This window comes from Ascaphus truei, chromosome 14 (assembly GCF_040206685.1).
Source record: "Ascaphus truei isolate aAscTru1 chromosome 14, aAscTru1.hap1, whole genome shotgun sequence".
Taxonomy (NCBI): domain Eukaryota; kingdom Metazoa; phylum Chordata; class Amphibia; order Anura; family Ascaphidae; genus Ascaphus; species Ascaphus truei.
The window spans coordinates 12,991,821-13,016,335 of record NC_134496.1 but is presented as its reverse complement, the minus strand read 5'-3'; the positions used below and the strand labels follow the sequence as shown (position 1 = coordinate 13,016,335).

At 51.1% G+C, this 24,515-nt stretch overlaps 1 protein-coding gene across 4 annotated transcripts; it reads right to left on the bottom strand.

The window, feature by feature from the left end:
- Window positions 1–679: 679 nt before the first annotated feature.
- On the bottom strand, window positions 680–24,439 carry CCS (copper chaperone for superoxide dismutase). Of its 4 annotated transcripts, none has more exons than XM_075569729.1 (9): window positions 24,351–24,398; window positions 23,464–23,539; window positions 21,564–21,636; window positions 19,338–19,475; window positions 17,864–18,041; window positions 16,240–16,300; window positions 12,796–12,873; window positions 12,497–12,600; window positions 680–1,805 (listed from the first exon to the last, which is right to left on the bottom strand). In XM_075569729.1, the coding sequence occupies exons 2-9, from the start codon at window positions 23,533–23,535 to the stop codon at window positions 1,652–1,654; spliced, it is 858 nt and encodes a 285-aa protein (XP_075425844.1). In that variant the 5' UTR covers window positions 23,536–23,539; window positions 24,351–24,398; the 3' UTR covers window positions 680–1,651. The 4 variants fall into 4 exon arrangements, with proteins under 4 accessions (XP_075425844.1, XP_075425841.1, XP_075425845.1 ...); XM_075569726.1 differs by having other exon boundaries at window positions 24,343–24,371; XM_075569730.1 differs by having other exon boundaries at window positions 681–1,805; window positions 23,390–23,861; window positions 24,351–24,439.
- Window positions 24,440–24,515: the final 76 nt, after the last annotated feature.

The window sequence follows — 24,515 nt, the reverse complement described above, 5'->3', positions numbered from 1 at the left end:
CTGCACCTCCAATGACCCTCCCCTGCACGTCCAATCACCCTCCCCGGCACCTCACATCACCCTCCCCGGCACCTCACATCACCCTCCCCGGCACCTCACATCACCCTCCCCGGCACCTCACATCACCCTCCCCGGCACCTCACATCACCCTCCCCGGCACCTCACATCACCCTCCCCGGCACCTCACATCACCCTCCCCGGCACCTCACATCACCCTCCCCGGCACCTCACATCACCCTCCCCGGCACCTCACATCACCCCCCCGGCACCTCACATCACCCCCCCGGCACCTCACATCACCCCCCGGCACCTCACATCACCCCCCCGGCACCTCACATCACCCCCCGGCACCTCACATCACCCCCCCGGCACCTCACATCACCCCCCCGGCAGCTCACATCACCCCCCCGGCAGCTCACATCACCCCCCCGGCACCTCACATCACCCCCCCGGCACCTCACATCACCCCCCCGGCACCTCACATCACCCCCCCTGGCACCTCACATCACCCCCCCGGCACCTCACATCACCCCCCCGGCACCTCACATCACCCCCCCGGCACCTCACATCACCCCCCCGGCACCTCACATCACCCCCCCCGGCACCTCACATCACCCCCCCGGCACCTCACATCACCCCCCCGGCACCTCACATCTCCCCCTGCATCTCACATCTCCCCCTGCACCTCACATCTCCCCCTGCATCTCACATCTCCCCCTGCACCTCCCCTACACCTCAGATCATGGCGGGACTGCGCGCGCTCGCAAGTAGCGGGCACCGGAAGTGCCGCACTGCAAGAGTGTGCAGTCTTGAGAGCGGGCTGGGGGGGAGGAGGGGGAGAGCGGGCTCTACTCGCGGGGGGAGGGAGAGCGGACTCGGGGAGGAGAAGGGGGGGGGAAAGCCACCGCCACTGCAGGCCGCACAGTGAGTGCCGGCGGCCCGCGTGTTGTGCAGGCCTGGGTTAAAGGGACAGTCCATTGTCGGAGCAAAGTGACCTAGGCAACCGTGACGTCACATGACGCCGTGTTGCCATGGTCACGCGTCCTGAAGCCGGCAAGTAGAGGTTGCAGAGGCCTCGCGCTGTCCCCTGGCATTTAATTTAAAATGCCTGGGGGGAGAGTACGGGACCTCTGCAACCGCCTGTGCCCCCCCCCCCCCCCCCCCAACAAAAATCTTGCACCCCCCAGTTTGCGCACCGCTGCTTTAACCCATTAAACACGTCCCTGTCATTAGGTCACTTTGTCCATACGTGGGACGGACCCTTTAACCCATTAAACACGTCACTGTCATAAGTTCCCTTTGCTCCTACGTGGGACTGACCCTTTAACCCATTAAACACCTCCTGTCATTAGGTCACTTTGTCCATACGTGGGACGGACCCTTTAAACCCATTAAACACGTCCCTGTCATAAGTTCCCTTTGCTCCTACGTGGGACTGACCTTTAACCCATGAAACACGTCTCTGTCATTAGTTCCCTTTGCTCCTACGTGGGACTGACCCTTTAACCCATTAAACACGTCCCTGTCATTAGGTCACTCATTTAGAAGCAGGTCTAGCGAGGGGATTTATGAGGAGTAGGATTATGAATGCGTGGGGGTCAGGTAGGATGGCACTGTAGGTGTATGGGATAAAGGGTATGTGTTGGTGGTGTTACAGGTTGGCTGGGGGGCTTGGGAGGGATTTCCGGCCTGGTCCAGCTATAGGGCGGTCTCTCTCCTCCCAGATGGTGACTCCATCGCAGGAGCAAATCTGCTTGGCGTTCTCAAAGAGACCAGCGGAGAGAGCGATGATACCGCATGCTAACCTACAAAGGAGGGGGAGAGACAGGGAGACAGTATGAGAGCAGGGGAGAGGGGGAGAGGAATAGAGAGTATGGGAGCAGGGGAGGGAGAGGAATAGAGAGTATGGGAGCAGGGGAGGGAGAGGAATAGAGAGTATGGAGCAGCAGGGGGAGAGGAATAGAGAGTATGGGAGCAGCAGAGGGAGAGGAATAGAGAGTATGGGAGCAGCAGAGGGAGAGGAATAGAGAGTATGGGAGCAGCAGAGGGAGAGGAATAGAGAGTATGGGAGCAGGGGAGGGAGAGGAATAGAGAGTATGGGAGCAGCAGGGGGAGAGGAATAGAGAGTATGGGAGCAGGGGAGAGAGAGGAATAGAGAGTATGGGAGCAGGGGAGAGAGAGGCCATAGAGAGTATGGGAGCAGCAGAGGGAGAGGAATAGAGAGTATAGGGAGCAGCAGAGGGAGAGGAATAGAGAGTATGGGAGCAGCAGAGGGAGAGGAATAGAGAGTATGGGAGCAGCAGAGGGAGAGGGAATAGAGAGTATGGGAGCAGCAGAGGGAGAGGAATAGAGAGTATGGGAGCAGCAGAGGGAGAGGAATAGAGAGTATGTGAGCAGCAGAGGGAGAGGAATAGAGAGGTATGGGAGCAGCAGAGGGAGAGGAATAGAGAGTATGGGAGCAGCAGAGGGAGAGGAATAGAGAGTATGGGAGCAGCAGAGGGAGAGGAATAGAGAGTATGGGAGCAGCAGAGGAAGAGGGATAGAGAGTATGGGAGCAGCAGAGGGAGAGGAATAGAGAGTATGGGAGCAGCAGAGGGAGAGGAATAGAGAGTATGGGAGCAGCAGAGGGAGAGGGATAGAGAGTATGGAGCAGCAGAGGGAGAGGAATAGAGAGTATGGGAGCAGCAGAGGGGAGGGATAGAGAGTATGGGAGCAGCAGAGGGAGAGGAATAGAGAGTATGGGAGCAGCAGAGGGAGAGGAATAGAGAGTATGGGAGCAGCAGAGGGAGAGGAATAGAGAGTATGGGAGCAGCAGAGAGGGAGAATAGAGAGTATGGGAGCAGCAGAGGGAGAGGAATAGAGAGTATGGGAGCAGCAGAGGGAGAGGAATAGAGAGTATGGGAGCAGCAGAGGGAGAGGAATAGAGAGTATGGAGCAGGGGAGGGAGAGGAATAGAGAGTATGGGAGCAGCAGGGGGAGAGGAATAGAGAGTATGGAGCAGCAGGGGGAGAGGAATAGAGAGTATGGAGCAGCAGAGGGAGAGGAATAGAGAGTATGGGAGCAGCGAGGGAGAGGAATAGAGAGTATGGAGCAGCAGAGAGGGAGGAATAGAGAGTAAGGGAGCAGCAGAGGGAGAGGAATAGAGAGTATGGAGCAGCAGAGGGAGAGGAATAGAGAGTATGGGAGCAGCAGAGGGAGAGGAATAGAGAGTATGGGAGCAGGGGAGGGAGAGGAATAGAGAGTATGGGAGCAGCAGGGGAGAGGAATAGAGAGTATGGGAGCAGCAGAGGGAGAGGAATAGAGAGTATGGGAGCAGGGGAGGGAGAGGAATAGAGAGTATGGGAGCAGGGGAGGGAGAGGAATAGAGAGTATGGGAGCAGCAGGGGGAGAGGAATAGAGAGTATGGGAGCAGCAGAGGGAGAGGAATAGAGAGTATGGGAGCAGCAGAGGGAGAGGAATAGAGAGTATGGGAGCAGGGGAGGGAGAGGAATAGAGAGTATGGGAGCAGCAGGGGGAGAGGAATAGAGAGTATGGGAGCAGCAGAGGGAGAGGAATAGAGAGTATGGGAGCAGGGGAGAGAGAGGAATAGAGAGTATGGGAGCAGGGGAGAGAGAGGAATAGAGAGTATGGGAGCAGCAGGGGGAGAGGAATAGAGAGTATGGGAGCAGCAGAGGGAGAGGAATAGAGAGTATGGGAGCAGCAGAGGTAGAGGAATAGAGAGTATGGGAGCAGCAGAGGGAGAGGAATAGAGAGTATGGGAGCAGCAAAGGGAGAGGAATAGAGAGTATGGGAGCAGCAGAGGGAGAGGAATAGAGAGTATGTGAGCAGCAGAGGGAGAGGAATAGAGAGTATGGGAGCAGCAGAGGGAGAGGAATAGAGAGTATGGGAGCAGCAGAGGGAGAGGAATAGAGAGTATGGGAGCAGCAGAGGAAGAGGGATAGAGAGTATGGGAGCAGCAGAGGGAGAGGAATAGAGAGTATGGGAGCAGCAGAGGGAGAGGAATAGAGAGTATGGGAGCAGCAGAGGGAGAGGAATAGAGAGTATGGGAGCAGGGGAGGGAGAGGAATAGAGAGTATGGGAGCAGCAGGGGGAGAGGAATAGAGAGTATGGGAGCAGCAGGGGGAGAGGAATAGAGAGTATGGGAGCAGCAGAGGGAGAGGAATAGAGAGTATGGGAGCAGCAGAGGGAGAGGAATAGAGAGTATGGGAGCAGCAGAGAGGGAGGAATAGAGAGTATGGGAGCAGCAGAGGGAGAGGAATAGAGAGTATGGGAGCAGCAGAGGGAGAGGAATAGAGAGTATGGGAGCAGCAGAGGGAGAGGAATAGAGAGTATGGAGCAGGGGAGGGAGAGGAATAGAGAGTATGGGAGCAGCAGGGGGAGAGGAATAGAGAGTATGGGAGCAGCAGAGGGAGAGGAATAGAGAGTATGGGAGCAGCAGAGGGAGAGGAATAGAGAGTATGGGAGCAGCAGAGGGAGAGGAATAGAGAGTATGGGAGCAGGGGAGGGAGAGGAATAGAGAGTATGGGAGCAGCAGGGGAGAGGAATAGAGAGTATGGGAGCAGCAGAGGGAGAGGAATAGAGAGTATGGGAGCAGGGGAGAGAGAGGAATAGAGAGTATGGGAGCAGCAGGGGGAGAGGCATAGAGAGTATGGGAGCAGCAGAGGGAGAGGAATAGAGAGTATGGGAGCAGCAGAGGGAGAGGAATAGAGAGTATGGGAGCAGCAGAGGGAGAGGAATAGAGAGTATGGGAGCAGCAGAGGGAGAGGAATAGAGAGTATGGGAGCAGCAGAGGGAGAGGAATAGAGAGTATGGGAGCAGCAAAGGGAGAGGAATAGAGAGTATGGGAGCAGCAGAGGGAGAGGAATAGAGAGTATGTGAGCAGCAGAGGGAGAGGAATAGAGAGTATGGGAGCAGCAGAGGGAGAGGAATAGAGAGTATGGGAGCAGCAGAGGGAGAGGAATAGAGAGTATGGGAGCAGCAGAGGAAGAGGGATAGAGAGTATGGGAGCAGCAGAGGGAGAGGAATAGAGAGTATGGGAGCAGCAGAGGGAGAGGGATAGAGAGTATGGGAGCAGCAGAGGGAGAGGAATAGAGAGTATGGGAGCAGCAGAGGGAGAGGGATAGAGAGTATGGGAGCAGCAGAGGCAGAGGAATAGAGAGTATGGGAGCAGCACAGGGAGAGGAATAGAGAGTATGGGAGCAGCAGAGGGAGAGGAATAGAGAGTATGGGAGCAGCAGAGGGAGAGGAATAGAGAGTATGGGAGCAGGAGGGGAGAGGAATAGAGAGTATGGAGCAGCAGAAGGAGAGGAATAGAGAGTATGGGAGCAGCAGAAGGAGAGGAATAGAGAGTATGGAGCAGCAGAAGGAGAGGAATAGAGAGTATGGGAGCAGCAGAAGGAGAGGAAAGAGAGTATGGGAGCAGCAGGGGAGGGGAATAGAGAGTATGGGAGCAGCAGGGGAGAGGAATAGAGAGTATGGGAGCAGCAGTGGGAGAGGAATAGAGAGTATGGAGCAGCAGTGGGAGAGGAATAGAGAGTATGGGAGCAGCAGAGGGAGAGGAATAGAGAGTATGGGAGCAGGAGAGGGAGAGGAATAGAGAGTATGGAGCAGAGGGAGAGGAATAGAGAGTATGGGAGCAGCAGGGGGAGGGGAATAGAGAGTATGGGAGCAGCAGGGGGAGAGGAATAGAGAGTATGGGAGCAGCAGGGGGGAGAGGAATAGAGAGTATGGGAGCAGCAGGGGGAGGGAATAGAGAGTATGGAGCAGCAGGGGGAGAGGAATAGAGAGTATGGGAGCAGCAGGGGAGAGGAATAGAGAGTATGGGAGCAGCAGGGGGAGAGAATAGAGAGTATGGGAGCAGCCAGGGGGAGGGGAATAGAGAGTATGGGAGCAGCAGGGGAGATGAATAGAGAGTATGGGAGCAGTAGGGGAGATGAATAGAGAGTATGGGAGCAGCAGCGGGAGATGAATAGAGAGTATGGAGCAGCAGGGGGAGAGGAATAGAGAGTATGGGAGCAGGGGAGGGAGAGGAATAGAGAGTATGGGAGCAGGGGAGGGAGAGGAATAGAGAGTATGGGAGCAGCAGAGGGAGAGGAATAGAGAGTATGGGAGCAGCAGAGGGAGAGGAATAGAGAGTATGGGAGCAGCAGAGGGAGAGGAATAGAGAGTATGGGAGCAGGGGAGGGAGAGGAATAGAGAGTATGGGAGCAGGGAGGGAGAGGAATAGAGAGTATGGGAGCAGCAGAGGGAGAGGAATAGAGAGTATGGGAGCAGCAGAGGGAGAGGAATAGAGAGTATGGGAGCAGCAGAGGGAGAGGAATAGAGAGTATGGGAGCAGGGAGGGAGAGGAATAGAGAGTATGGGAGCAGCAGGGGGAGAGGAATAGAGAGTATGGGAGCAGCAGAGGCAGAGGAATAGAGAGTATGGGAGCAGGGGAGAGAGAGGAATAGAGAGTATGGGAGCAGCAGGGGGAGAGGCATAGAGAGTATGGGAGCAGCAGAGGGAGAGGAATAGAGAGTATGGGAGCAGCAGAGGAGAGGAATAGAGAGTATGGGAGCAGCAGAGGGAGAGGAATAGAGAGTATGGGAGCAGCAGAGGGAGAGGAATAGAGAGTATGGGAGCAGCAGAGGGAGGGGAATAGAGAGTATGGGAGCAGCAAAGGGAGAGAATAGAGAGTATGGGAGCAGCAGAGGGAGAGGAATAGAGAGTATGTGAGCAGCAGAGGGAGAGGAATAGAGAGTTGGAGCAGCAGAGGGAGAGGAATAGAGAGTATGGGAGCAGCAGAGGGAGAGGAATAGAGAGTATGGGAGCAGCAGAGGAAGAGGGATAGAGAGTATGGGAGCAGCAGAGGGAGAGGAATAGAGAGTATGGGAGCAGCAGAGGGAGAGGGATAGAGAGTATGGGAGCAGCAGAGGGAGAGGAATAGAGAGTATGGGAGCAGCAGAGGGAGAGGAATAGAGAGTATGGGAGCAGCACAGGGAGAGGAATAGAGAGTATGGGAGCAGCAGAGGGAGAGGAATAGAGAGTATGGGAGCAGCAGGGGGAGAGGAATAGAGAGTATGGGAGCAGGAGGGGGAGAGGAATAGAGAGTATGGGAGCAGCAGAAGGAGAGGAATAGAGAGTATGGGAGCAGCAGAAGGAGAGGAATAGAGAGTATGGGAGCAGCAGAAGGAGAGGAATAGAGAGTATGGGAGCAGCAGAAGGAGAGGAATAGAGAGTATGGGAGCAGCAGGGGGAGGGGAATAGAGAGTATGGGAGCAGCAGGGGGAGAGGAATAGAGAGTATGGGAGCAGCAGTGGGAGAGGAATAGAGAGTATGGGAGCAGCAGTGGGAGAGGAATAGAGAGTATGGGAGCAGCAGAGGGAGAGGAATAGAGAGTATGGGAGCAGGAGAGGGAGAGGAATAGAGAGTATGGGAGCAGAGGGAGAGGAATAGAGAGTATGGGAGCAGCAGGGGGAGGGGAATAGAGAGTATGGGAGCAGCAGGGGGAGAGGAATAGAGAGTATGGGAGCAGCAGGGGGGAGAGGAATAGAGAGTATGGGAGCAGCAGGGGGAGGGGAATAGAGAGTATGGGAGCAGCAGGGGAGAGGAATAGAGAGTTTGGGAGCAGGGGAGGGAGAGGAATAGAGAGTATGGGAGCAGCAGGGGGAGAAGAATAGAGAGTATGGGAGCAGCAGGGGGAGGGGAATAGAGAGTATGGGAGCAGCAGGGGGAGATGAATAGAGAGTATGGGAGCAGCAGGGGGAGATGAATAGAGAGTATGGGAGCAGCAGGGGGAGAGGAATAGAGAGTATGGGAGCAGGGGAGGAGAGGAATAGAGAGTATGGGAGCAGGGGAGGAGAGGAATAGAGAGTATGGGAGCAGCAGAGGGAGAGGAATAGAGAGTATGGGAGCAGCAGAGGGAGAGGAATAGAGAGTATGTGAGCAGCAGAGGGAGAGGAATAGAGAGTATGGGAGCAGCAGAGGGAGAGGAATAGAGAGTATGGGAGCAGCAGAGGGAGAGGAATAGAGAGTATGGGAGCAGCAGAGGGAGAGGAATAGAGAGTATGGGAGCAGCAGAGGGAGAGGAATAGAGAGTATGGGAGCAGCAGAGGGAGAGGAATAGAGAGTATGGTAGCAGTAGAGGGAGAGGAATAGAGAGTATGGGAGCAGTAGAGGGAGAGGAATAGAGAGTATGGGAGCAGCAGGGGGAGAGGAATAGAGAGTATGGGAGCAGCAGGGGGAGAGGAATAGAGAGCATGGGAGCAGGGGAGGGAGAGGAATAGAGAGTATGGGAGCAGCAGAGTGAGAGGGATAGAGAGTATGGGAGCAGCAGAGGGAGAGGAATAGAGAGTATGGGAGCAGCAGAGGGAGAGGAATAGAGAGTATGGGAGCAGCAGAGGAGGAGGAATAGAGAGTATGGGAGCAGCAGGGGGAGAGGAATAGAGAGTATGGGAGCAGCAGGGGGAGAGGAATAGAGAGTATGGGAGCAGCAGGGGGAGAGGAATAGAGAGTATGGGAGCAGCAGAAGGAGAGGAATAGAGAGTATGGGAGCAGCAGGGGGAGAGGAATAGAGAGTATGGGAGCAGGAGAGGAATAGAGAGTATGGGAGCAGCAGAGGGAGAGGAATAGAGAGTATGGGAGCAGGAGAGGGAGAGGAATAGAGAGTATGGGAGCAGAGGGAGAGGAGTAGAGAGTATGGGAGCAGCAGGGGGAGAGGAATAGAGAGTATGGGAGCAGCAGGGGGAGAGGAATAGAGAGTATGGGAGCAGCAGGGGGAGAGGAAGAGAGAGTATGGGAGCAGCAGGGGGAGAGGAATAGAGAGTATGGGAGCAGCAGGGGGAGGGGAATAGAGAGTATGGGAGCAGCAGGGGGAGAGGAATAGAGAGTATGGGAGCAGGGGAGGGAGAGGAATAGAGAGTATGGGAGCAGCAGGGGGAGAAGAATAGAGAGTATGGGAGCAGCAGGGGAGGGGAATAGAGAGTATGGGAGCAGCAGGGGGAGATGAATAGAGAGTATGGGAGCAGCAGGGGGAGGGGAATAGAGAGTATGGGAGCAGCAGGGGGAGAGGAATAGAGAGTATGGGAGCAGCATGGGGAGAGGAATAGAGAGTATGGGAGCAGCAGGGGGAGGGGAATAGAGAGTATGGGAGCAGCAGGGGGAGAGGAATAGAGAGTATGGGAGCAGGGGAGGGAGAGGAATAGAGAGTATGGGAGCAGGGGAGGGAGAGGAATAGAGAGTATGGGAGCAGCAGGGGAGAAGAATAGAGAGTATGGGAGCAGTAGGGGGGGAGGAATAGAGAGTATGGGAGCAGCAGGGGGGGAGGAATAGAGAGTATGGGAGCAGCAGGGGGGGAGGAATAGAGAGTATGGGAGCAGCAGGGGGGGAGGAATAGAGAGTATGGGAGCAGCAGAGGGAGAGGAATAGAGAGTATGGGAGCAGGGGAGGGAGAGGAATAGAGAGTATGAGAGCAGCAGGGGGAGGGGAATAGAGAGTATGGGAGCAGCAGGGGGAGAGGAATAGAGAGTATGGGAGCAGCAGGGGGGAGAAGAATAGAGAGTATGGGAGCAGCAGGGGGAGAAGAATAGAGAGTATGGGAGCAGCAGAGGGAGAGGAATAGAGAGTATGGGAGCAGGGGAGGGAGAGGAATAGAGAGTATGGGAGCAGCAGGGGGAGGGGAATAGAGAGTATGGGAGCAGCAGGGGGAGAGGAATAGAGAGTATGGGAGCAGCGGGGGGAGGAATAGAGAGTATGGGAGCAGCAGAGGGAGAGGAATAGAGAGTATGGGAGCAGGGGAGGGAGAGGAATAGAGTATGGGAGCAGCAGGGGGAGGGGAATAGAGAGTATGGGAGCAGCAGAGGGAGAGGAATAGAGAGTATGGGAGCAGCAGGGGGAGAGGAATAGAGAGTATGGGAGCAGCAGGGGGAGAGGAATAGAGAGTATGGGAGCAGCAGGGGGAGGGGAATAGAGAGTATGGAAGCAGGAGAGGGAGAGGAATAGAGAGTATGGGAGCAGCAGAGGGAGAGGAATAGAGAGTATGGGAGCAGGGGGAGAGGAATGGAGAGTACTAGCTGAGAGACCCGGCGTTGCCCGGGATGTAAATGCGTAATAGGTAGTATTATTTATAAATTGTGGAACAATAGGTGACTGTTTGTTGTAAAGGTTGGATAATAATATTGAAAAGAAAGATGGAAGAAAATGTAATACGATGTTGTATAAAAATGGTTTATTGTAAACACACCACAGTACAATGTATATTTTGGTGCCATAAGTGATGTAAAAATGTGAGGCGTGTGTCCTGCTAGGGTGTGAGGCGGCGGGTGGCGCGTGGGTTGTGAGTGCTGTCTGCGAGTGGGGGTCCTGCTAGGGTGTGAGGCGGTGGGTCAGTGATGTCGGGGGGTAGGGGCGGGAGGCAGCAGGTGTGTGTGGCGGCAGGTATGTGTCGAGTGTGGCGGGTGTCTGTTGAGTGCGTGCAGCGGCTGTGAGGCGGTGGGTGAAAGGCAGAGGCGGCCGGAGTAAGGGCGGGTGAAAGGCAGAGGCGGTGGTGGGGAGGCGGTAAGGCGGGCAGGAAGGCGGGAAGGGGAGGAGGGGGTGGTGGAGGGGGGAGGAGGGGGTGGTGGAGGGGGCAAGGGGTGGAGGAGGGGGGCAAGGGGTGGAGGAGTGGGGGAAGGGTTAGAGGAGGGGGGGGAAGGGTTAGAGGAGGGGGGGGAAGGGTTAGAGATGGGGGGGGGAAGGGTTAGAGGAGGGGGGGAAGGGTTAGAGGAGGGGGGGAAGGGGTGGAAGTGTGGGAGGGGGTGGGAGGGGAAAGGGGTGGAGGGGAAAAAGGGGTGGAGGGGAGGGGGGCGGAGAGCGGAGGGGGGGGAAAGGGGAGCGGAGGGGGGGGGGGGGAAGGGAGCGGAGGGGGGGTGGAAAGGGGAGCGGAGGGGGGGGGGGGGGAAGGGGAGCGGGGGGGGGGGAAAGGGGAGAAGTGGTGGGAAGGGGGAGGAGGGGGGAGGTGGTGGGAAGGGGGAGAAGGGGGAGGTGGTGGGAAGGGGGAGAAGGGGGAGGTGGTGGGAAGGGGGAGAAGGGGGGAGGTGGTGGGAAGGGGGAGAAGGGGGGAGGTGGTGGGAAGGGGGGGGGGAGGCGGTGGGAAGGGGGGGAGGCGGTGGGAAGGGGGGGGGAGGCGGTGGGAAGGGGGGGGAGGCGGTGGGAAGGGGGGGAGGTGGTGGGAAGGGGGGGAAGGGGGGGAGGCGGTGGGAAGGGGGGGAGGCGGTGGGAAGGGGGGGGGAGGCGGTGGGAAGGGGGGGAGGGAAGGGGGGGAGGCAGTGGGAAGGGGGGGAGGCGGTGGGAAGGGGGGGGGGGGTGGAGGGGAGGCGAAGGGGGGGGTGGAGGGGAGGTGAAGGGGGGTGAAGAGGGGGGGAGAAGGGGGGGGGGTGGAGGGGAGGTGGAGGGGAGATGAAGGGGGGGAGTTAAATGGGGGGGGGGGGGAGGTAAATGGGGAGGTGAAGGGGGGGTGGAGGGGAGGTGAACGGGGGTGGAAGGGAGGAGAAGTGGAGTGAGGGGAGGTGAAAGGGGGTGAGGGGAGGTGAAAGGGGGTGAGGGGAGGTGAACGGGGGTGAGGGGAGGTGAACGGGGGTGAGGGGAGGTGAAGGCCGCTCACTCACCCGTCCGGCAGGTCCCACGTGGATCTGAGGCGGGAGGCAGCGTGTTGTGGCCGCTCCCCCGCTGTGTCCCGGGCGCTCGCTCGCTCCCCCGCTGACTGTAGCGGCGCCGGGGGGGGGCGGAGGGGAGGTGAAGGGGGGTATGGAGGGGAGGTGAAGGGGGGGTGGAGGGGAGGTGAAGGGGGATGGAAGGGAGGTGAAGGCCGCTCACTCACCCATCCGGCAGGTCCCACGTGGATCTGAGGCGGGAGGCAGCGTGTTGTGGCCGCTCCCCCGCTGTGTCCCGGGCGCCGCCATCTTGGGTACTCGGCGCCGCGAGGCAGCCTGCCTGGCCACTGGCTGTTCCCCCGCCGGGGAAGGGGTGAGTTGTAGCGCCGGGGAGGGGGGGGCATGTATATGTGTGGGGGGGGAGAGGTGGGAGATATAGAAGGGGGGTCTCGCACGGCCGCTGACACTGGGTGGGGGGGGGGGCGCTGAAGGGGTAATAATAGTGTGTGTGTCCCGCTGACTGTAGCGGCCCCGGGGGAGGGCGGGGTGAAAGCGCGGGAGACACGGGGAGAGGAGGAGGTGCGTGTGTGTGTGTGTGTGAGAGAGAGAGATGTGTGTGTGATGTGTCCTTTGGCCCGTCACTCCGCCTCAGGCCAATGAGAGGTGTGCGGGGGCGGGCGGGCCAAGGGACCAATGAGATTGCCGCTAGGGACGCAGACATACAGTGCTTTCAGAAATATATAGTAGATGGGAGCAGCAGAGGGAGAGGAATAGAGAGTATGGGAGCAGCAGAGGGAGAGGAATAAAGAGTATGGGAGCAGCAGAGGGAGAGGACACACAGTAAAGAAGAGGAGTTGCCTTCAGTTTGTATTTGTCTCCAAACCTCTCACCTCTCCCCCGAGTTGCCGGTTATTTTGGACATGGGGTGATCCCCACGCCCCAAGTCGTCCTCTGCTCCATCCACCACCACAGAACGCCCAATGACATCCCAGACCTGCAAAGGGACCACACGAGGTCAGTCCCCCCCCCGGGGTACAGGGCACAGTTATCGGGTGTGGTCTGGAGAGGAGAGCCTCAGTGCAGAGATACAGAGGCTGATACGGAGCATATGACAGAGGTGGGAGAGAGGAGGGAGAGAGGTGGGAGAGAGGTGGGAGAGAGGAAGATATTAATCCCAAAACCGTGTCACCTTCAATCGTTCGTCCTCCAGCCTAAAAGTCGCCCGTCCATCCTTGTTGGCCAAGATATTTCCCAGGTCTCCGACGTGCTAAAAAGGGTAACGAGAGAGGAATATTTTAAAGGGTCAGTCTCACATAGGAACAAAGTGAGCTAATGACAGGGACGTGTTTAATGGGTTAAAGTTACAGCCCCACGTAGGAGCAAAGTGATCTAATGACAGGGACGTGTTTAATGGGTTAAAGGGTCAGTCCCACACAGCAGCAAAGTGACCTAATGACAGGGACGTGTTTAATGGGTTAAAGGGACAGTCCCACGTAGGGACAAAGTGACCTAATGACAGGGACGTGTTTAATGAGTTAAAGGGTCAGTCCCACGTAGGAGCAAAGTGTCCTAATGACTGTGACGTGTTTAAAGATCTATTTCCGTTACATACGCGCACTGTGCTGATTTCCCCCCGCTCCCTGAGATACGTACACTTGAACACTACTTCTTAATTTTAAAAACAATTTATCACAACACTGAGTGCATTCATTAGGGACCTCAGTGTTGTGATAAATTGTTTTTAAATTAAAACCATTTTATAATAATCATGTTAAAAATACCTGTAAATTGAATTGGTATAATAGATCCATGGCCAATGTGTAAGTACATAATCAGAGATACAGAAAGATAAGACGTAATCTATACACGCTATATAGTTCAACTGCAATATAGAACTGTTGACATAATCATTTATACCAGGGGTGCGGAAACTTTTTTTTTTGCGCCCCCCCCCTCCTTACCTCGCGCGCCGTCAAGTGACGCCGAGGGGTTGTGTGGCGTCACCCATGGCGTCGCTTGCAGAGTTGTGTGACGTCTCGTGACCCGCGGCGTAATTTGACGGCACGTTACCAAGGCAACCGTGACGTCACATGACCGCGTTGCCATGGTCACCCGTCCTGAAGCCGGCTGAATCCCGGTAAGTAGAGGTTGCAGAGGCCTCGCGCGGTGCCCAGGCATTTAATTTCAATGCCTGGGGGGAGAGCGCGGGACCTCTGCAACTTAGTTAATTGATTAGTTGATCATTTAATGGAAAAACTATATTTGTAGCATTACTAATCGCTGCAATTACCAACCACAATATGCTGCTTATCATCATTACCCCTACCAGATAATAGTATACACCAAGCACTTTCAGGTATATCTTACCTCAGGCGTCTGTCTGTTTGTATGTGAGCTGCAAGCAGGCGCTGGATAGAGGGATATAAGCAAGCCATGGATGGGACTGTGGCATAATAATGTGGCAATAACATCTTTAGTGTCAACAAACTGCCACACGCGTTCAATACAACATTGCTTATTATTGTTACCCTCACCAGTCCCTATTGCAGCCAGCGGCATTCACTTATTCCAGCAGCGAGATCACGTATAGGTTTCATGTTTTTAAACTTGTATGTGCGCATTATTGTAAGTCATGTATAATTATTAGTTTGACTGCACCCTTATTTGGCATTTATTTTTGCCATATATATGGGAATTTTTGTGCTCCACATTCAATTAGTGAATGTGGAGTTTTTGTAAATAAAATTGCTGGTATCTAATACTAAAGTCATTTATTTGATATAGTATAAATGACTATACCAACAGTTCTATATTGCAGTTGAACTATATAGCGTGTATAGATTACGTCTTATCTTTCTGTATCTCTGATTGTGTACTTACACATTGGCCATGGATCTATTATACCAATTCAATTTACAGGTATTTTTAACATGATTATTATAAAATGGTTTTAATTTAAAAACATTTTATCACAACCCTGAGTGCATTCCTTAGGGACCTTTCCTCTGTATGTGTTCACGATTATCTTGTCCTTATTGCACCGTGGCATTTACATTGTATCAGCTGATTTGAGAGTCTCCCCCGTACCCCTCCCTTTGTTTATATAGTCTATTATTAAAAGGTTTATCGCACTATCGGGCTTCCTTTGCACTTTTCTTTCTTATCGTGCCACTCGGGGAGCAGGGGGTCCCCAGAGCAGAAATCAATGTGGCTCAGCTCCGGAGACCCCCAGCCTCCCACCTAGGTACAAAGTAGAAAGCAGGCGGAAATGTGTTATTTAGTGTCTCATATATAAGGGGTCACACGAGAGTTTGCACAAGCAAAGCCCCCTCTCCCCATATCTTTATTGGCTCTCTGATAAGAAAAGAGAAGGGGGGGGGGGGGTGCAAAATAAATTCCTGATTGACAAATACATTTAGAGGCCCAGAATAAATGCTATTTCCGGGGGAAACGGCAGCGAAATATCTGCTTTTAGCACGGTATGGTTTGTTTAAGAAAGACCATTCAAACGACATCCGTTTATATAAAAGAAAAACCTCTGTTATTATATAAAACGACAGTTCTTCCTAAAAGGCGCCGTATATGGACATTTCACGCTCAATTCTATTTTAAATTTAGCAAATCGGCAAATGGATTTTCTAATTCTATTTGGGTTTTAATTTTTCAATTTTAAACTATTTTTAATCCCGACATTTTATTTGCCGCCCATTTTGCTAATTCCTAGGGTTTTTTTCTTCTTCATATGAATTTTTTTAAATTGAGTAATTAAATTCCTTTAAATAATGCAATGGCATTTTTTCATTTGATTGTAAACGGAGCTATGTGTGTTTTCCTTTTATTAAATCGCTGAGTTTTATATTCGGTACGACTTTGCGCTCCGCATTTTATAGCGTTAGGTTTTGCTTGATCATATTACTTATTCTTCGCAAATAATAATTCTATTTTATGTTCTTCCAAATGTTAACATTTTCTTTTCCACTTTTCAATCTAAATGGTTTAGTTTTTAAAGCCTTTTTACAATTTCAATTATTTGTATTTCTTTCTATTTTTTAAATACTAGTATTCTTGAAATGTTTCAAATACACACACCCACACACACACACGGACAGATCAAATACACACACACGGACAGATCAAATACACACACACACCAGGACAGATCAAATACAATCACACACACACACACACACACACACACACACACACACGGACAGATCAAATACACACACACACGGACAGATCAAATACACACACACACCAGGACAGATCAAATACAATCACACACACACACACACACACACACACACACACACACACACACACACACACACACACACACACACACACACACACACACACACACACACACACACACACACACACACACACACACACACATCAAATACACACACACCAAGACAGATCAAATACACACACGCGCACACACACACACCAAGACAGATCAAATACACACACACACACCAAGACAGATCAAATGCACACACATGCACCCAACGCAGGACATATCAAATACACACACACAGATAAAATACACACACAGCAGGACAGATCAAATGCACACACACACACACATCAAATACACACACGCGCGCGCATGCATGCACTCACTTACCCGGTCTGCGTCCCCAGGCCCTCCGTGTGAGTTCCCGTCAGGATTATAATGTTCCCCACAGCTATCCAGTCATTAAAAACAGAAAATCTGGTATTTATAGGATCACAGGATCTACTTCTGCTCTGTTACTTCCTAAAGCCCCATATAACATCTCCCTATAACTCCTCCTATTACCCCATATAACATCTCCCTATAACTCCTCCTATTACCCCATATAACATCTCCCTATAACTCCTCATATTACTCCATATAACATCTCCCTATAACTCCTCCTATTACCCCATATAACATCTCCCTATAACTCCTCCTATTACCCCATATAACATCTCCCTATAACTCCTCCTATTACCCCATATAACATCTCCCTATAACTCCTCCTGTTATCCCATATAATCTCTCCCTATAACTCCTCCTATTATCCCATATAACATCTCCCTATAACTCCTCCTATTACCCCATATAACATCTCCCTATAACATCTCCCTATAACTCCTCCTATTACCCCATATAACATCTCCCTATAACTCCTCCTATTACCCCATATAACATCTCCCTATAACTCCTCCTATTACCCCATATAACATCTCCCTATAACTCCTCCTATTACCCCATATAACATCTCCCTATAACTCCTCCTATTATCCCATATAACATCTCCCTATAACTCCTCCTATTACCCCATATAACATCTCCCTATAACTCCTCCTATTATCCCATATAACATCTCCCTATAACTCCTCCTATTATCCCATATAACATCTCCCTATAACTCCTCCTATTATCCCATATAACATCTCCCTATAACTCCTCCTATTACCCCATATAACATCTCCCTATAACATCTCCCTATAACTCCTCCTATTACCCCATATAACATCTCCCTATAACCGCTCCCTTTAACTCCTCCTATTACCCCATATAACATCTCCCTATAACTCCTCCTATTACCCATAAAACCACTCCCTATAACTCCTCCTATTGCCCCATATAACAACCCCTATAACCGCGCCCTATAACTACTCCTAGTACCCATATAATCTCTCCCTATAACTACTCCTAGTACCCATATAATCTCTCCCTATAACTCCTCCTATTACCCCATATAACATCTCCCTATAACTCCTCCTATTGCCCCATATAACCGCTCCCTATAACAACCCCTATAACCGCGCCCTATAACTACTCCTAGTACCCATATAATCTCTCCCTATAACTACTCCTAGTACCCCTATAACCGCTCCCTATAACTCCTCCTATTACCCCATATAACATCTCCCTATAACTCCCCCTATTACCCCAAATAACCACCCCCAGAACCGCCACGTGCTGCTGACCCTATTAACGTTGACCAGGGGGCGCCAGGAAATTTTCTATGGATGTCCGACCCCCGCGGTTACAGAGGCCCCGCGCTCTTCCACACAACATTTAAGCTGATTGTGGGGGCAGATGGCAGGGCCTCTGTAACCTTCTCTTCCCTTCTCTCCGGCCCTGGCAACGTGACGTCACGTGACCCCGCAGAGGAGGCGACGCCGGAGAGCAGGTAAGGGGGCAGGGGATGATAAAGCCTGTATGTGAAACACCCTTATCCCACAGGAGGAACACGCTGCTGACCCTAATAACTTACCTTGCACACGCATCAGACAGATCCCCAAATTCATGTATGTGGATGGCGTGTAGGCCGGGACTCAGGCCGTCCAAGCTGCCTTCTATGACACAGGTCTCGTTGGACGCTTGAAGGAAGCGTACGACCCCCTGTACTGACCCCTCTCCTGACATCATCGCTACAGCAGCCCCAAGGCTTTCTGGGAAAGAAATTACCCACTGTATAATGAAGCTGTGTATCTATACACTTATAATAAATACGCTGCGCTGTATAATGATGCAGAGTATCTATACGCTGATAATAAACACGCCGCGCTGTATAATGATGCAGAGTATCTATACACTTATAATAAACACGCCGCGCTGTATAATGATGCAGAGTATCTATACACTGATAATCATACTGTGTTGTATAATGGTGTTGTGTATCTCTATATGCTGATAATGAACACGCTGCGATGTATAATGATGGGGAGTATATATACACTGATAATGAACACGCCGCGCTGTATAATGATGGCGAGTATCTATACGCTGATAATGAACACGCCGCGCTGTATAATGATGCAGAGTATCTATACACTGATGATCATACTGTGTTGTATAATGGTGTTGTGTATCTCTATATGCTGATAATGAACATGCTGCGATGTATAATGATGGGGAGTATATATACACTGATAATGAACATGCTGCGCTGTATAATGATGCAGAGTATCTATACACGGATAATGAACACGCTGCGCTGTATAATGATGCAGAGTATCTATACACGGATAATGAACACGCTGCGCTGTATAATGATGGGGAGTATATATACACTGATAATGAACATGCTGCGCTGTATAATGATGCAGAGTATCTATACACGGATAATGAACACGCTGCGCTGTATAATGATGCAGAGTATCTATACACGGATAATGAACACGCTGCGCTGTATAATGAACACGCTGCGCTGTATAATGATGGGGAGTATATATACACTGATAATAAACACGCCGCGCTGTATAATGATGGTGAGTATCTATACGCTGATAATGAACATGCTGCAATGTATAATGATGGTGAGTATCTATACGCCGATAATGAACACGCCACGCTGTATAATGATGGTGAGTATCTATACGCTGATAATGAACACGCCGCGCTGTATAATGATGGTGAGTATCTATACGCTGATAATGAACATGCTGCGATGTATAATGATGGGAGTATCTATACACTGATAATGAACACGCCGCGCTGTATAATGATGCAGAGTATCTATGCACTGATAATGAACACGCTGCGCTGTATAATGATGCAGAGTATCTATGCACTGATAATGAACACGCCGCGCTGTATAATGATGGTGAGTATCTATACGCTGATAATGAACACGCCGCGCTGTATGATGATGCAGAGTATCTATACGCTGATAATAAAAACGCCACGATGTATAATGGTGTGTGTATCTATATATGCTGTGCTATATAATGATGTGGAGTACTCACTCAATTCACTGCTCCCCATTCCCTTGAGCACGGCCCGGCGTCCCCCACTCTCTAACAGTCTCTGCACTTCCTGTGCGGCCAGGGTTGTGTCCACTACTACTGCCCCCGAGTCCAGAGAGACGCTGACGTCGTGCACACCTACGGGGTGAGGACAGAGAGACGCTGACCTCGTGCACACCCACGGGGTGAAAAAACGTGAGGACAGAGAGATGCTGACCCCGTGCACACCTGCGGGGTGAGGACAGAGAGACGCTGACCCCGTGCATACCTGCGGGGTGAGGACAGAGAGACGCTGACCCCGTGCACACCTGCGGGGTGAGGACAGAGAGACGCTGGCCCTGTGCACACCTGCGGGGTAAGGACACAGAGACGTTGACCCCGTGCACACCTGCGGGGTGAGGACAGAGAGACGCTGACCCCGTGCACACCTGCGGTGTGAGAAACGTGAGGACAGAGAGACGCTGACCCCGTGCACACCTGCGGGGTAAGGACAGAGAGATGCTGACCCCGTGCACACCTGCGGTGTGAGAAACGTGAGGACAGAGAGACGCTGACCCCGTGCACACCTGCGGTGTGAGAAACGTGAGGACAGAGATGCTGACCCCGTGCACACCTGCGGGTGAGGACAGAGAGACGCTGACCCCATGCACACCTGCGGGGTGAGGACAGAGAGACGCTGACCCCATGCACACCTGCGGGGTGAGGACAGAGAGACGTTGACCCCGTGCACACATGCGGGGTGAGAAACGTGAGGACACAGAGACGCTGACCCCGTGCACACCTGCGAGATGAGGACAGAGAGACGCTGACCCCGTGCACACCTGCGGGGTGAGGACAGAGAGACGCTGACACCGTGCACACCCACGGGGTGAAAAAACGTGAGGACAGAGAGATGCTGACCCCGTGCACACCTGCGGGGTGAGGACAGAGAGATGCTGACCCCGTGCACACCTGCGGGGTGAGGACAGAGAGACGCTGACCCCATGCACACCTGCGGTGTGAGAAACGTGAGGACAGAGAGACGCTGACCCCGTGCACACCTGCAGTGTGAGAAACGTGAGGACAGAGAGATGCTGACCCCGTGCACACCTGCGGGGTGAGGACAGAGAGACGCTGACCCCATGCACACCTGCGGTGTGAGAAACGTGAGGACAGAGAGACGCTGACCCCGTGCACACCTGCGGTGTGAGAAACGTGAGGACAGAGAGATGCTGACCCCGTGCACACCTGCGGTGTGAGAAACGTGAGGACAGAGAGACGCTGACCCCGTGCACACCTGCGGTGTGAGAAACGTGAGGACAGAGAGACGCTGACCCCGTGCACACCTGCGGTGTGAGAAACGTGAGGACAGAGAGATGCTGACCCCGTGCACACCTGCAGTGTGAGAAACGTGAGGACAGAGAGACGCTGACCCCGTGCACACCTGCGGTGTGAGAAACGTGAGGACAGAGAGACGCTGACCCCGTGCACACCTGCAGTGTGAGAAACGTGAGGACAGAGAGACGCTGACCCCGTGCACACCTGCGGACTTTCGGGTGTTGATTAGTGAAGAATATTAGTTTTTATTAGCTTGGGAGAGGGCAGAGTTGAAACAGAATAGGATAAATTTGTAGTGATGGAAGTCTGCAGAGGCGTTCAGAGGAGCGAGTGCAGGAACGGAGCGAGTGCAGGAACGGAGCATGCGTGTGTGTGGCAGTTTAGCCAGGGTCTGGGGTTAGACAGGTGAGAGCGGCCGAGAGAAAAAGGGGTTTGTATATTAAGAGAAGGATAGGGCAGAGTTGTACTTTATGACCAGGATGTCAGTCTGTAGCAGTGTAGAGAAGAAGGGGGGAGTGCAAAGTGGAATAGGACTTTAATAGGGCCTGTCTCATATTATAGGACAGAACCTCCATCATATATTCCATTTATGCCACAGGACTTTTATAGGGTCTATAGGCAGAGCATCCATCATATACAGGACTTTTATAGGGTCTGTATCCCAGTATATAGGCAGGGCCTCCATCATATACTGGACTTTTATAGGGTCTCTGTCCCAGTCTAAAGGCAGAGCCTCCATCATATACAGGGACTTTTATAGGGTCTGTGTCCCAGTCTATAGGCAGAGCCTCCATGATATACATGACTTTTATAGGGTTTGTGGCTAAGGTTTTATGATGGGGTTTCTATAGTACACTCTTGGTTTGGTTCCCTCCCAAGTAGTGCAGCCATCGCTCAATCCTCCCTTACCTTGTACACCTTGTAAGGATCTTTTCACATCATCAACACAATTTCCGCAAGTCATCTGAACTGCAAACTCCATCTAGCAGACCATGGCACAAGAGTATCCCATTAATTCTATACACTGGGGTGGGGAGATTCATTCAATAGCATTATCAAGGAGTTTATTATTAAAATGCAATCTTTAATTTATTGTCCTTTTCATAAAGGGACGTCAATAACGTTATGTGTGAATAAAAATAAAACACCAACAGTGTATAATATGTCAACGACTTGTGTTAAGATGAAGAAAACCCCCAATGTATATACTAGCATGCTTGGCACTGCAGATTGGATTTTGCCTATATATATATATATACACACCTGCAAGCATGCGCGTATAAACATTGGAGGTTTTCGTCATCTTAACACGAGTCGTTGACATATATTACACTGTGGGCGTTTTAATTTTATTCACATATAACATTACTGACGTCCTCCGCTCCCTCATCTTCTTTGAGACGATATATCCGAAGAAACGTGGGAACAGTTTCTTCCATTGAAGTTCTTCCCTTTACTTTACGTTTTTTTTTTATTTGTGTCACTGGGTCAATTCACTTTGATACGTTCATAGGGTCACGGTATCAGTGTTATTTTCACCTTTTAACCACTTTAAATGTGGTGGTATATGTGCAATATTCACATGCTCTAATTACTAGTGATTTTTCACTTGGATTTTGCCGCTAGAGAGAACCATCCTAGACACTTTTTTCTTGCACCTTTTTATAAAAGGGAAAAACATTTCTAGATTAGAGGATACTGAACATTCCAGATCTTTAATTTGTTATATTACCACAGCAGGAAATGGCAATGCAAACCCAGAACTGGATCGTGATCATGTGGAAATGTTTTTCCTTATTAGGCATCTTGTGATAAAGGAATGTTTAACTTTTTCTCTGGGAACACTGGATTTCAGTATATCAGCTTCTTCTGCCTGCCTAATTCATGATTACATTGCAAACACGAGAGAGCAGAGCTAATGACAAACCTGCGACTTTAAGGATGGACAGTCGGACTACCAAAAGACATTAGATAAACATTGTAGGAGGCCTGCAAACCTTTTCTTTACCATGAAAGTGTTAAAAGTTTAAAAATACTTACCTGTTTGTTCCTTTAAGAAAAGTAATGAATTACCATAGATTATCAAAGCTAGTCATTAGTTCACTGTGCTCGTGAGATTGACCTTTGAACTGCCATGTATTGTACATTAAGGATGGTATGGGGTCTCAGTAATAGGCTAGTCGACTGGGACATCAACCTTCAATTACCCAAACTAGAGGAGATTTGGTATCAGGGAGGACTGGCACGGAGTGTGAAGCAGGGGAAAGTGGTTCAATTCCTGGTGTCGGCGCCTTGCAACCTTGGCCAAGTAACTTTATCTCCTTGTACCTCAGGCACCAAGAACATAGATTGTAAACTCCACAGGGCAGGGACTGTGTCTGCAAAATGTCTCTGTAAAGTGCTATGTAAAACTAGCAGCGCTATACAAGAACATGCTATTATTATCACAAAAATGCCTTTTTAACAGAATACTAACTATTTTTGGCAACTACATTTGTTTTGCTTTTCTAAGGTTGGGGTCACTTCCCTGTTGTAATCCTAAATCCTTAATTGTCCTATTACCCAATAACAAATGCAGATCATATAGGGTATCGTGCATGATAAAAGCCACATACAGGCACCATCTTGATGTATTGCCCTGTAGCAACACTTCGCCCATGTGAATATTGTTATTTAATAATGGTAATAATGAGTGGCTGCAGTAATTAACCACTTTGAAACAGGGGGCTGATCACCTTGCATCTGATTTCACCACTTCCTGTTGCATCCATGATGATTTCCATGTGGTCTCTGGTCACTGGCATCTTACCTTTGACCTTGTTGACGGAAGAGTCGCGTCACGGGGGCACGTGGTAGCCATTTTGGAAGGTGCTTCTTTCATAAACCTAGATTCAAAACGTCACAATGTCATAGCGAAGACTTTAAAAGGAGATTTACAGTGTGGGTTTCAGGTTTAAGAGACGGAAGAAATGGTCGATTCTCTCTCCCAACACCTTAACAAACGTCTTCTTTGGCAGGACCAATATGGCCGCCAACAGCTGTAGGTACTGCTTCTACCAGTTTGGAGTATCAATATGGCCACCATAAACTTCCGGTATCCTTGGTGATTGCTGACTCAGTGTACAAACATGGCAGCGTTGACCAAGCTCTGGGTGCAGCCACAAGATGGACGACTTCCGGTGGCGGCAAAATCTAGAAGAGAGCGCCCTGTGGTGGTTGCAGGACGCCATTTTGCTTCAATTCTAATCACTCACACATGGTCAACTACGGGAATCAATGAATATGTATACACTATCACTCATAATATTACTAACAGAATATAGACTTTTTGGGTCTGTTTGTATATATTATAATTGTTATGATCATGGCTTACATGGCTGTGTTAAAAAAGAAACAGTTTAAATACTATTTACAGGCAATGGATTCACTTTCAAGTACATATTTATATATTGTTTTATATTACACGCGATAATATGTATTAACAGATAATACAAAGCAATTTTATACCCAAAAACCAGATATCTATTGCAAAATTCTTTAGAAAAACGACATTTAAATGATCAAAAAACCCTTTTTTATATTTGTGGAAGAAAAAGGAAAAGCGGTTTAGGTGGTCATAGTGATTGTATAAAGCTGTATTGCTAGTTCTCGATGTCCTTATCATTCCCTGTGTAATAATATTCCTTACATAGTTACCGTGTGTTTTGCCCACTTCAAACATGGCGCCCACCTGCGACACCCTCAGTGCCCGCCCTTTCCTCCGAGCGCCGCAGCCTATCAGGATTCACACTGCTCACACAGTGATTGTGACGCTAAAACGAACACCGCCGTTGCCCAATTAACGAGCAGGACTCCACCTCC

Excerpts from the sequence above, each read along its gene's own strand:
- CCS (XM_075569726.1), bottom strand. Across the intron at positions 21,637-23,463 it reads TTCCGTCAACAAGGTCAAAG|ATGGAGTTTGCAGTTCAGAT; the intron begins GTAAGATGCCAG and ends ATGGTCTGCTAG. Across the intron at positions 1,806-12,496 it reads ACCGGCAACTCGGGGGAGAG|GTTAGCATGCGGTATCATCG; the intron begins GTGAGAGGTTTG and ends CCTCCTTTGTAG.